The 13,428-nt window shown below is 26.9% G+C and overlaps 1 protein-coding gene across 1 annotated transcript in view; it reads right to left on the bottom strand.

Annotated features, from left to right (window-relative positions):
- LOC100197044 (integrator complex subunit 2) overlaps positions 1-13,428 on the bottom strand; it is a 51,565-nt gene that overhangs the window by 17,637 nt on the left and 20,500 nt on the right. Inside the window, exons 11-13 of the mRNA XM_065807190.1 lie at positions 7,831-8,107; positions 2,373-2,624; positions 343-544 (exon numbers count right to left, since the gene is read on the bottom strand). Coding sequence (XP_065663262.1) covers positions 343-544; positions 2,373-2,624; positions 7,831-8,107 — 731 coding nt within the window. The remainder of the gene's footprint in view (positions 1-342; positions 545-2,372; positions 2,625-7,830; positions 8,108-13,428) is intronic.

The raw sequence follows: 13,428 nt of genomic DNA, 5'->3' as shown, positions 1-13,428 counted from the left end.
TACCGCATAATATTGCAGTTACTACTTACTGTTGCTATGTTATTGTTGGTATTGCAGTTAAACTACTGTTAAAATAACTACTGCTGAACAAAAAATAAATCATTTAAAAAAGGTAAATAAATATTTGTGAGAAGAAAGTGTAGTTTAATGAAATAACAATAATGATGCAAGTATATTGGTACGGAAAAATAAACATAATAATCAAAACAAATAATAAAATATTTGATAAAGAACATTAAAAAAGGGAGAAAGAAATATAAATAAAAAAATGTTTATAAAAATTTTATAAACATAAAATATAATTTAATTTAACCAAAACTTTTTAAAATCAAATAAGATTACATTCTTGGAGCCACAATATTCAATTTTTTCCAAACACCAGCTAATACCATTTGAACTTTGCGCGGAGTTTCAACATTTAGAACCAAAGGCAACGCTTCAACAATAACATCCAAATAAGGTATTAGATCGTCAGGTTTAAGCATTTCAAGATGAAAAAGTAAGCGCAATACATTTTGTGGACAATCATTTAGAGTCACAAAAGCTTAAAAAAGAAAATAGTGAGTAAAAAAAAAGTATATATAGAATAAATTATTTAAATTAGTTAATATATAGTAAAATAATGTATACACAGTAAAAACAAAAAATAGTTAATAATTAGTTAACATATAGTAAAATGATGTATAAACAGTTAAACAACAAATATACAGTAAAATGGTGCAATAAATGTAAAACAATGATTATACATATAAAATGGCGTATGCAGATTTTAAATTGTATATGTAAAGTAAAACAGTAAATAATGGGGACATAAGTTAAATGTTGTTCTTTTTAAGATAAATAGTCAGACTATTATAAATTATTATGAACAAACAAAATTTGCAAAATTTTTTCAGGAAAAATATGACAACAGCATTTCTTACAAGGAAATACCAAAAACTTGACAGAGGTATGAAATAAGGAATGAGAAAATAATAAACATGATAAACCTAATAGTAACAATATAGACAGGACACAAATCAAGGAGTGAAAGTAAGTGATTAGGGTTGTCTGGAAAACGATTCACAAAGTTAACTGAAGAAGAAATTGAGAACAAAGGTTTTAAACTTTAGTGCCAGCAAGTTTAGTTGTACTAGACCCAAGGAACTCAATGTGATGAGCATTAAAGTGTCCAATAACAACAATATTTGCAGAAGGAAAAATAGGCTTTGGGATAAAGGGTTTTAGGAATTTGATCAGAAACAAAATATCAACAAGAGTGCAGTCTTGGAGAGAAAGTGAATGATAAAGAATAAAATGAAAGGGGATTAAGTAAAAAAGTGCTGAGCAAATGCACATAAAAGAGTTGACAAAAGATTCAAACTTAATTTCATTACAAATAGATAAACTCTGAGTATATCAATAAACTGTTGTGAAACTAAGCTTGAATATAATGACACAAATATGCTTAGACTAAGCGTAACAATTGAAGTTTTTAGAGATCTATAACAATGATAATAGCTATCAACACTGAGATCAAAAGACAGAAAAATTTTTAAGTATAGAAGACATGTTTTAAATTTTTAGAGAACTAGTCTCAATCGTAGATAGTGGCACTCTTAAACGTAGATAGTGGCACTCTAAACAACAAGCTCTGCAATTGCCTTAGTCCTATTAATCAACAAATCAGAAGAAATGGCTAATTATGTGGCCACAAAACTGCACACCAAAAGCACTGACAGGGATGCCAAGTGCAATATGGCTGTTAAGGAGTCTTTTACAAAGTGCAAAATGGCATTGTTGAGGAGACTTTGTCAAGGAGGTCTTTTAGAAGATGGAAGCCAAATGTAATAAATGATCTTTCAGTGTTTATAATGTAAACTCACTATGCTCTCTTTTAAATATTACTCTCTGGCTGTTTATTTATCCAATTGCTTTCTTTTTTTTTCTTCCTTTATCTTTTATCCTATCTATTTGTGCTGTATAAATAAAAACTATATTAAACACTCATGGATCAATAGCTAACTAGTGAACACAACCACACATAAATTTTTATAATTTTTCTTTTATTAACTAAATTTTTTTTTAACTACACATTTGAGGATGACACTTAAGTAAACTAAAACACTGAGTCTGCATAAGATTGTTTTGTTTCAACTTTTTATATAAACTCAAAACGTTTTACATAATATTAGACATTTTTTTACAAGTTTTACTTTTTTTCAAGATTAACCCAATTTTTTATGATTATATAACTATGTTTTATGAGATTTACTATGATTTAAAAAGTTAACCACATCAGGATTTGTCATGAAACTTATACTTTCTACTTTAAAACAATCAATGTCAAAAAAAAACCAACATTTTTTTTTAAAAGTCAAAAATAAAAATACCTTTTTTAATTTCTTCAGAAGATACCATTATCTTTTTAGGTAACCCATGATTAAAAACTTGCAACTCAGCTATTTCTTCTGCTTCAAGCATATCTTCAGCAAGATTAAAATGTGGATAATGAGTTGTCATCAATCCCAGCAAAGAAGCATATAAACTACTGTAAGAAGCAGAACATGCCTGTAGCAGCAATTGCTTCATAGGTATGGTAGAATACAAGCTGGCAGAATAAGTTTTTAATGATCTTGAATTAACTAAACAAATTTAACAATATATTTTTTAACAACCTTTTCAGTTTATTATATATTACAAAACATTTTTCTTTCCTAATCACTACTATTCATACATCATCACTAATATTTACAGTGATATTCATACATATCACTACTATAAACCTAATAAAAGATTAGAAGACATAGAAAATAAACTTACAAAAAAATAAAATTGTATTGTAAAATTGTAAATTGCAAAGCTTCTTTGGTGCTTTTTTTAGATAAATGATTTTTCTTGAGTCATTTTGTTTACTATTATTCTTAAATAAACTCTTGTTTTTTTTTTTTTTAAGTTTAATGTGCATATTTTAAAATAATGTTTATATGAGATTTCTTAATGCTAATTCTTTTTATTTAAATATGACATTATGGTAGAGTTTAAATTTTTTACAACTAAGTGCCCTTCCTGGCATTGACCTATTTTGCATCACAATATTTTTTTGTGATACAACCACTTCATCTTTTCAATAGAGAAAGTGAAAGTTGTAATTTAAAAATCATAAAATGTAAGAAATGCATGAATTTAGAAACCATATTACATAATTGAGAAATACAACATTTAATCAAGAAACAATAATTTTTAATTGAGAACACATAAATTGTAAATGTGAATGCACAATGTACGCTTATAGGTTATTATAAAAGGTTTTCTTGGACATAAATTCAAATAAGTTAATAATATCTAAATTAGGATTTGTATGCACCAGCATAGATGTTAATCGTAACTTACCTTAAAGCCAAAAATTAAGGCTTTGGCCTTGGTTTTGGCTTTAAAACTCTTGGCCTTGAATGTTTTGGCATTGGCCTTCCACTATTTCTTATTGAATTCAGAACATGCATGTTTCATAAACACTTTATAATTTTATAATTTCCTTTTTTGTTTGTTTGTTGTAAATCAGCAAATAACTTATTTTCACAATGTATCAGAGTGGTAACTACTCGCAAAAGTAAAAATTCTGATTCCACAATGATTAGACCAGATGGTGGTCGATCATTTAAAATTAGTTTCATCGGCCACAAAAATTTTATTTTATTCTCAGCAATATATAAAATTTGAACAAATATAATAAAAATAGTGAAAGATAAAGCTTATGAATTATAGTTAATGCTTACAACTAATATAAATATTTTTTAATTCTTTTTTTTTCTGTATTTTTGTTTTTGGGTTTCATATATATGATATTCCAAATATATTTTCTTACAGAGTTTGTCAATTTCTGTGCATAGCCTTGAACTAATTTGCAACATATGGTTTTATTGTTGCAGCTCTTGCTGCCTGCAGTTTTTTTAATAAATGGCCTAGACTTAAGGCCAAAATTTAAGCCTTAGGACTTGAAAATCTTTGCCCTGGCCTTTGAAATTATGTAAAAACAATGTAAAATACATAAAAATAATTTTTGGGTAGCATTTCAGATGGCCTATTGTGAACCCAATGGTCTTTAAGTGTTTTAGCATTATGTTTTAAAAATCAAAAGTTTCCAAAAAAAGCTATAACCAGGAAAACACAGTCTAGCCAGTTGTCTTTGCAATTTCAAATGTTCAACAGCTCTTATATTAATTTTTGTTTATTTATTATTAGTTAGGTGCTCCAAAAAGTTCTAATGGTCTTATCATAGGGCAATATGTAATAGCATTTACCCAGGAAGTTCAATCCTCCTTCCTTACAAATGATGCATATATTGCCAGAACCAATTTCAAACCAGGAATCTCCAGGAGATACATAAAATATTAAATCATGCTTTTTTTCATATAGCATTAAGTATGATTACACAATTTGCATCTCTGCCAAGGTAAATATTGCTGATTTAAATTGAGGGTCTAAGAAGGTTCACTACTTTAATTTTTTACTTAATTCAAACCTGATTTTCAACTCCATAGTAAGATCATCAACAAATTTACTTTTCCCTCTTTTATCCATTGAGCAAAAGCAATTTTCCAAAGTTGTGATGCACGGAAAAAAAAAATTTTTTCTGCACTTAGAATAGTAGTAGTCAGATCCTGCATTTAAAATAGGAGTGACAATTGTTAATAATTTTACTTGCATTTCAGCTAGACAAGTCGGAGGCACTTTCATACAGTTTTTTTTCTGTGTGCACTAAACTAGAGTTCTATAGAACCAATGATTTTTTTAGATCCAGACCTTTGCTAATTAATGTCACAAGAATTGATTGGTTTTGGATAGCTGATTTAACACAAAGTTGGAGTTTATTAGCACAGCAGCCTAACCAATCAATTCCAAGAAGCTCAAGTGCCCACAGCATACTAGGAGTAGTGTCAATTGTAGCTTGTAAAATATTATCTGAAGTTAAGTCAAATTTTGACAGCACACTTCTTATAATTTCTTCAGTGCAAGTAGCTTTGTGATATGCATTTATTATTTTCGAATTTACAACTGATAAACAGCATGATTCTAAAACCCACGAGGATGAAATATAGTGACAAGTAGAAACAAGAAAGTTATCACCATTGTTGGCCTTAAAGTGATCAAAAGTGGTGCTAAGTTTAAAGATAAACTGCCGTTTTATATTTTGTTGGAAGCTATTATATAGATTATTGATGGTATTGATAATAGACATTGTCGGGCTTAAAGAGATCAAAAGTGATGGTAGGTTTAAAAAAAAGCTGCTGTTTTATACTTTGTTGGAAGCTATTATAAAAATCATTGACCATATCACCCAAATTTCGAGACAAATTGGTCGGATTTGGTGATATTGTCCTTGAATAAATGCCAAACACAAATGGATGAAGCCAGATCCAGAAGTTTTCTCAAATGGTCTTCCATCTTCAATTATAAATCTAAGCACTGCAGGATCATACTTTTTTTTTAATAACTGTATCCATTCAAGGTCCAATAAAATGTGAGTTTAATGAAAAGCCTGATGATTTTTCGAGTATTTTATCAGAATTTTTTTTATAGCAAATGCTAACAATAAAAAAATTATAAAACAATTTTATTTATGCCAATTTTTATTAGGTTTTCATTTTTAGATATTATAATTTAGAATTTTTATTAGGTTTTTATTTAACCTTTTAGAATTATTAGTTACATTTTTTCTTTTCTTTTTTAGATTATAATTTAGATTAGTTGCTTATATGCAATTGTATATATATATATGTATGTTAATAATTAATAATATTAATAGTATAATATAATAATATAAATGTATGTAGTTTGCTTGTAATTAATAACATTTATAAGTTATTTTAAAAAGTAATTATTTGATTAAAATAAATTTGAGAGTAAAAAATCATTTCAGTTTAAACACATTAACACACGTAAACACATTTTATTGATTTGGTTTTAAACTTTATCAAATATTCATGATTGTCTTTAGTAAACCCCAGGATTAACTTTTAGGTTTAAATTAAAAAGACCAAATGACTATTTTGTCTAATTTCTAATAATAAACTTTTTTTAAATTGAATTTTAATTAGTAATAAAATCAATAAAACTTCAAATAAGTGTCTTTATAAGTAAAATATACAAATATATATAATATACATATAATACAAATAAAATATATATAATATACATATAATACAAATATAAATACAAAGTTTTATCTTTCATTTACAATTTTGGCCTGACAACTGGTATAAAATATAACTTATATATTTATGTGTAAATATATACTACTGTGATCAAAAAGTAAGTGAAATTATTTATAAAATGTAAATTCTTTATTTATTCTTCCAAATCAATTTCATCCCCTTCAAAGTAATTCCCATCTGATAAAACCCACTTTTTCTAATGCTTTTTCCAGTCCTAGAAACAATTGGAAAATTCTTTTTCCGGTATAGCCTTTAAGAACTTCTTCCATTTGGTTTTTATCTCCTCAATCATGTCAAAACAGCATCCCCACATTGGTCTTTTAAGTTTGCTGAATAGCCAGAAGTCAGATAAGGCCAAATCAGATAAATACGGTGGTTGCAGAATGATATTAGTTGAGTTTTTGGCAAAAAAGTAGCAAAGAACAAATGCAGTATGACATGATGCATTATTGTGATGAAGGAGTTTGCCCATGAGTTGTTTGCCCATAATTCCAGCCATTCTCCAGTAATAATGCATTTCAAATGATCCTGATGTTCCTCGTCGGTAGATGTTTATGGTTGTCCAGAGCGCAGTTCATCTTTAATGTGTTCTTGGCCCTCTTTGAACTCATTGTACCACTTATAAATGTTTTTTTGTGCCATAGTTTGATCACCAAAGGCCTTCTGCAACATTTTCAATGTGTCAACACAAGAGTATTCATTCAAACAAAATTTAATGCAAGTTCTTTGCTCAACAAAATCACCCATTGTAGAAATTGAAAAATTTACTTTTGGTTGTTTATAAAAACATGTGTAACTCTGAGATAATTAAACCTTTTGACAAACAGACGCTTGGCAATTGTTATAGACAGTCCTACCAATCTAGGAATAAAAAAATTACCTGCCTTCATAATGTCCGGGAGTTTTAAATGACAATTTCACCTTACTTTTTGATCGCAGTAGTAAATCATATATATTTATGTGTATATATATATATATATATATATATATATATATATATATATATATATATATATATATATATATATATATATATATAAATGTAATTTAATTTAATTTGAAAACTTAATTTCAAGTTGATTTTTACAAGATAGTTTTAGTTAACATTAAAACTAATTTAAATCAAAACATTTAACTTTATAGACAGCACACACACACATAAAAGTGTATATACACTTATGTGTATACATATAAATTTATAAGTAAAATTTATAAATAAAATACAAATATATATAATATACATATAATACAAATAAAATATATATAATATACATAAAATACAAAGTTTTATCTTTCTATTAAAATTTTGGCCTGACAACTGGTATAAAATATAACTTACATATTTATGTGTAAATATATAAATGAATATACATTTATGAGTATACATATAAATTTATATACATTTATATGTATACACATAATTATACATTTATTATACTCTGACTTAAATTAAATATAAACTATATATATGTTTTATGTTATATATATATATATATAACATATACTTACGTATAAACATTTAAGCAGAAAAAACATTCACTTTTTTCAATAAAAAAAAAGTTAAAAAAAGTTAAAAATTAAAAGTAATTATTAAAATTACTATTATACTTGTTTTACATTTTCATAACTATTTTACCTAATGTTTTCATATTTCCAAGCAGTGAATCTTGGTACATAAGACAATACAGCATCAGTAAAATTTGTGTAGTAGTAACATCAACACATTTATAAAAACCAGAAAAGACTCCTAAAATTTTCTCTTCATCAAATTCTTCAAGGGAGTTTGTTTGGCGTTTTGAAGATTTACCAACACCCACAGTGTTGATGATTGAGTGTACAAATGTTTCAATAAGAGGAAGCATCAGGGGGTGAACAGGTGTAGTACAACAACAAAGCTGGTTAAATAACCAATCCTAAGTATAAAAAAACAACAACTTCTTTTTACTTTTTTATTATCAAAACAAAGATATACAACATTCTCCACTGTAACCCTTGTTATCTATGTAATACAATAGAATGATATGCAATACAATAGAATGATATGCAATACAATAGAATGATATGCAATACAATAGAATGATATGCAATGCAATAGAATAATATGCAATAAAATGATATGCAACTACCAAATATTATAAAGCAACACGCATGTTTAAATGTTGAAGATTGTTTAACAGAATTTACAAAAAATTATAATAAAATATTATTTTAAACCATTGCAACTAACCACCACCATTTCAACAGGTCCAACTACATGGAGTGGAGATAAATGATAAGTGAAAAGGAGTGAAGATAAGTGATTAGAGCTTTCTTTAAATTCATAAATTAACTAACTGATAACTATTCCAGACAACTCTAATAGACAAACTCCAATTAACTCAAGTTTATTATTTAAGTTAAAAATAGAAAAAAACAAAAGCACTTGACCTTTAGTGCCAGCAGTGTCAGTGGTGTTAGTGCTAAGCCAATCAGTGTGATATAAGCATTAGTCACAATAACAACAATTTTCGCTGGACTGATAAAGAGAAAAAAAGCTTTGCCAATTTTCTCAGAAAAGTCTTGAGAAGAAGGAGAATGATAAAGAACAAAGAGAAAGATTATTGAGTGAAAAGATGCTAAATGGAAGTTCATAAAATAACTGATTAAAATTTTTTTTTGAAGCTTCAATTTTAAAAGGGTTTTTAAAGACATTTTCAAACCATATCACAATGGGCCAGGTGGTGCATCCCACAGGTGGTGGACAAAACCAAAGAAAAAGAGTGTAAAAAAGAGTGAAATTTTTAATTTTTATGCACAGCTATAGTAAACAATAACTTTTAATATAATATGTATAGAATCAGTGAACTAATTAATTATTCAAACTATTTAGTAACATAGGTTTTATATAACGTCTGTTCACAAAAAATCCGGACTGATTTCAAATGTACACAAACTGTTCTAAATTTCGAATTTTCGATTCGAAATTTTTAAATTTAATCGGTCAACAACAACAGTTTCATTTTGCGGCAAAATTGAGTTTAAATAATTAATTCAAATAAACATGGAGCATCTAAAAGAGAACGATGTTAGAAATGTGATTAGAAATTTTTATAAACAAAACATAAACAGTGGAAAGAAATTTACAGTGGATCATTTTAAGAAAATGGGAATCGCTAAATCTACAATTTATGACATTATTAAAAGGTCTGAAAATAATTTGCCAATGAATAGAAAAATCGGTTGCGGCAGAAAACCTTTTAAAATTACACCAGAAAAGAGAGAGTCCATGATTGCAAGAGCAGAAGAGAGAATCGGAATTTCGCAAAGAAAATTGGCACTAAAATATAAGATAAGCATTTCATACGTAAATAGATTATTAAGTATGCATGGACTAAAGTATACCAAAAGAAAAAATGCACCAAAAACAACAGAAAAGCAAGAAATTAAACAAAAGAAAAACTTATTAAAACTTTCAAAAACTTTTTTCAAGCCATCAAATGAGTTTCAAATCATCATGGACGATGAATCTTATTTCTGTGTAAATGGTGCAAATTGTTCACAAAACTCTGACTACTATACAAAGGATAGTTCTCAAACTGATCCTAACATTAAATTCAACTTCAAAAAAAAGTTTGACGAGAAAGTTCTCGTTTAGATTGCAATCAGTTGTTTTGGTCATTCATTGCCTTATTTTGCTGTAAAAAACTGTGCACTGGATGCAAAAACTTATTCTAAAGAATGTATTACAAAAAGACTTCTTCCATTTATAAATTCCAAGCATCAAAACATGAAAATTTTATTTTGGCCTGACGGAGCAAGATGTCATTATGCAAAACACACATTAGAAACTTACAACACTTTAGGTATTAACTTTGTTGACGCTAAAGATAACCCCCCAAATGTACCGCAGTTAAGGCCAATTGAAAATTTTTGGGCACATTTAAAAGCAAAAGTTTATGGAAATGGATTGACCACCTTAAGAATAGAATTCGATTAAAGTTGAAAGAGTTTGATCCAGACTACTTTTTCAACCTAATGGATTCAGTCAAAACTAAAGTTCGAAAAGCCGCTGATTTAGGACTACTTTCGGTTATAAAATAGTTAACAATGTCCAGTCACTCATTTTAGTTAAAATTTTTGTCAAAAATCGATTAATTTTGTATTCAATTAAGAACAATTTTTCATTCCGGATTTTTTGTGAACAGACGTTAATAAAAAGTAAATTATAGTAACACTTAACTTAAAAGTAACACATAACTTAAGGAACTTACGAGAATCTAAATTAAGTGTTTGAACTAGTAAATGCAATATGTATACAACCTATTTGAACTATGTAAATTGCCCTAAATTTCTCTTTTGGGTTTCTTCATCATTTTAAAATAATGAGTTTTAACTTATGTTATTTGCTTAAAATGGACTTTTTTCATAGTAGTAGTAGTAGTAGTAGTAGTAGTAGTAGTAGTAGTAGTAGTAGTAGTAGTAGTAGTAGTAGTAGTAGTAGTAGTAGTAGTACAAAACAGCTCATTAAGTTTAATGAAAATGGCCACCTAAAAGAACTTAAGATCTCTTTCTTTTTAAAAAATAAATTTAGTGTTGCTTAATTTATAGACAACTCCTTAGCGTTTCATAGTCTACAATTTTTAATGGTCTTCATATTTCTGACATTTGTATAGCGTTGCATACAAATGTCTGTATGCAACGCTAATGTAAGCGAAAGCGTCTTGAGCATGTTGAGTTTGCAGGCAGTATATGGAACAATCGTGTATAATAAATCTGTAAAAATGAGAAAACTTTTGAATTTTATTTTAACAATTAGAAAACTTTTTTGTTATGTTAATATTATATATAATATTAATATTAATATAATATTAATATATGTTATATTATTTTTTTGCTATAAATATTACTATAACTATTATAGATATATACTATAACAAAAATTTTGCTGTAAATATTGCTATAAATACAGCAAGATTATAAAACATCCCAAATTTATTAGAGGAGGTCTTTACTCCCCCAAAATGACACTGATGAAAGTGCACTAAACCATTGAGCTATCAATGATATGCGTTTAGGAGAAAAACAAACCTAATTATAAACCACTTATAAGCTCTAGGTATGAGGAAAAGGTGCCTATGTTAATTTTTTTGCTCATAAAGCAATTTTTCAAAATGAATTATTTTACATAAAAATATTGAAGTAAACAAATAATAGATATAAAAATGATCGGTGTAGAATAGATAAGTATAGAAATGGTAGATTTGGTAAAGACCCATATTTTATGGGTCCTAAAAGCTAGGATATATATATATAAGGAAAAAGTCTAGAAAAAGTCAGCGTGTAATAGACTTACAAAGATCCGTATTTTTACGGGTTAGATCAGCTATTTCATATTATTATTATTACATGATAAATTATATTTCAATATTATACATTCAATTATAATTATATGACAAAGCAAGCTAATTCTTAATAACATATCACTCTTTTCACTTTTAACTCTTCTAGCTTCTATGGATATTATATTAGTGAATTTTGAGCGCATATTATATTGTAAAAAGTGCACTTTATATTGTAAAAAGTCAATAGCTGTAAACAGTGATAATATTCATTTTGAGTATTATCAAAGATTTAGAATTTATTTGCATTTAAATTAAACTACATTACATCAGTTAATAAAATTGGAAGACCATGTCTCTCTTTTGAAAAAGCTTGTAACAGAACAAAAAAAAAAGACTAAACAATGTTTATCTAGTTCTGAAGCAACAAAATTAAAACTAAGAAATAAGTTCAAGTGCAGACTGCCAAAAAAAATTGATGAAATTCCAGACCCCATTGAAGTTGTTAAGAAATATTCACCTGATACTTAGCATTAATTATTGATGGTGGTCAAAATCAACATACCAGCTTCTAAGAAACAGTGCTGAAATGCTTATACAATAATGTAAGACCATCAAAAGCTAAATGCTAAATTTAATGGTGTTACAAAACAAGGTGTTTAAAAACAGGTAAGTCAAATTGAAAATAGTGAACAAAGTCTAACATAAGAAGAGTTGTAAAAATGTTTTACTGTGGAGAAAAGAAAAACCATCATTAATTGCATATTGTCAACCAGTAAGATTTTCTTTTCAAAAAGAAACCAAAACTATTGTAAAAGAAAAAAAAATATCAACACTGAAATAAAAAAAGTGAGATATTTAAATACATTTGGGAATGTTTTAGTAGAAAGGCCTCAAGAAAAGTTACAAACCAAGGCTTGATAAATAGGCTTTTTTTTCTAGTGATCCTATTATAATATCTTAAAAAATTATAAACCTGCGTTTCCAAAAGTATAAAGACTGTTAAATAACTTTCAATATTAGCAACTATTTAACTAAAATTTATAATAAAAGTGAATATATCTTAATACAAAGCGATTGTTTAGAAATTTAAAGGGTTTTAGTAAAAAAAAAAAATACCAAAATAATTTTGTCAACCATATAAGCAATATCCAATATGCATTAGGCAAATAGAACAAGCTAATTATATACTCAAGTTATTGCATTCATTTACTTATATTGATTGTGTGCATTTATTATTTTTTTAATTTTATTTTTATTTTCATTTAATTTTGTTTGTTATCAAATGTTTCAGAAAGCGCAAGTTTGTTAAGAAATTAAAAAATGTGATTGAGAAATTGTTTTACAAAACTACTTACAAAATAAATAAATTTAATTATAAATATATTTATATTTAAAATATATAATTTTATATTTATATACTTTTTCCTATTTCTTCAAAAACTTAGATAAAATAAGTTTTTTTAACATTTAAAACACCAGTTAAAATTGACAAAAAAAAGTTATTTAAACTCTATAAAAAAAAATGAATGAAAAACCTTAAAAAGAAATTCTTGTTTTTTATGGACAATATAATAAGTAGTACTAGAGCCATTCAGTGTCAAGTAAAAGCACACGAAAAGAATAATCAGAGAATTCAAACCTGATTTCACAACAAATAAGTAAATCGATAGAGAAGTAAGTGCACAGGCCGAGTATGTTACTATTAGACTATTTGCAAGCCAATGCAATCAAAGCAATGCAAACTAATGGAACATCAAACTGCAATCTAGAGGATGCACCAGTCAAATTTATAATAATCTCACAATAAGCAAATAAGTTGGGTAAACTTTGCAAAAGGTAAAAATTTACTGAGGGAAAGTAACTTGATAAACCAAATAAATCTATAAAAGATAAATTGCAACAATTTGACTCTA

Source organism: Hydra vulgaris, chromosome 10, assembly GCF_038396675.1.
Source record: "Hydra vulgaris chromosome 10, alternate assembly HydraT2T_AEP".
NCBI lineage: Eukaryota > Metazoa > Cnidaria > Hydrozoa > Anthoathecata > Hydridae > Hydra > Hydra vulgaris.
This window is presented reverse-complemented; position numbering and strand designations above follow the sequence as displayed.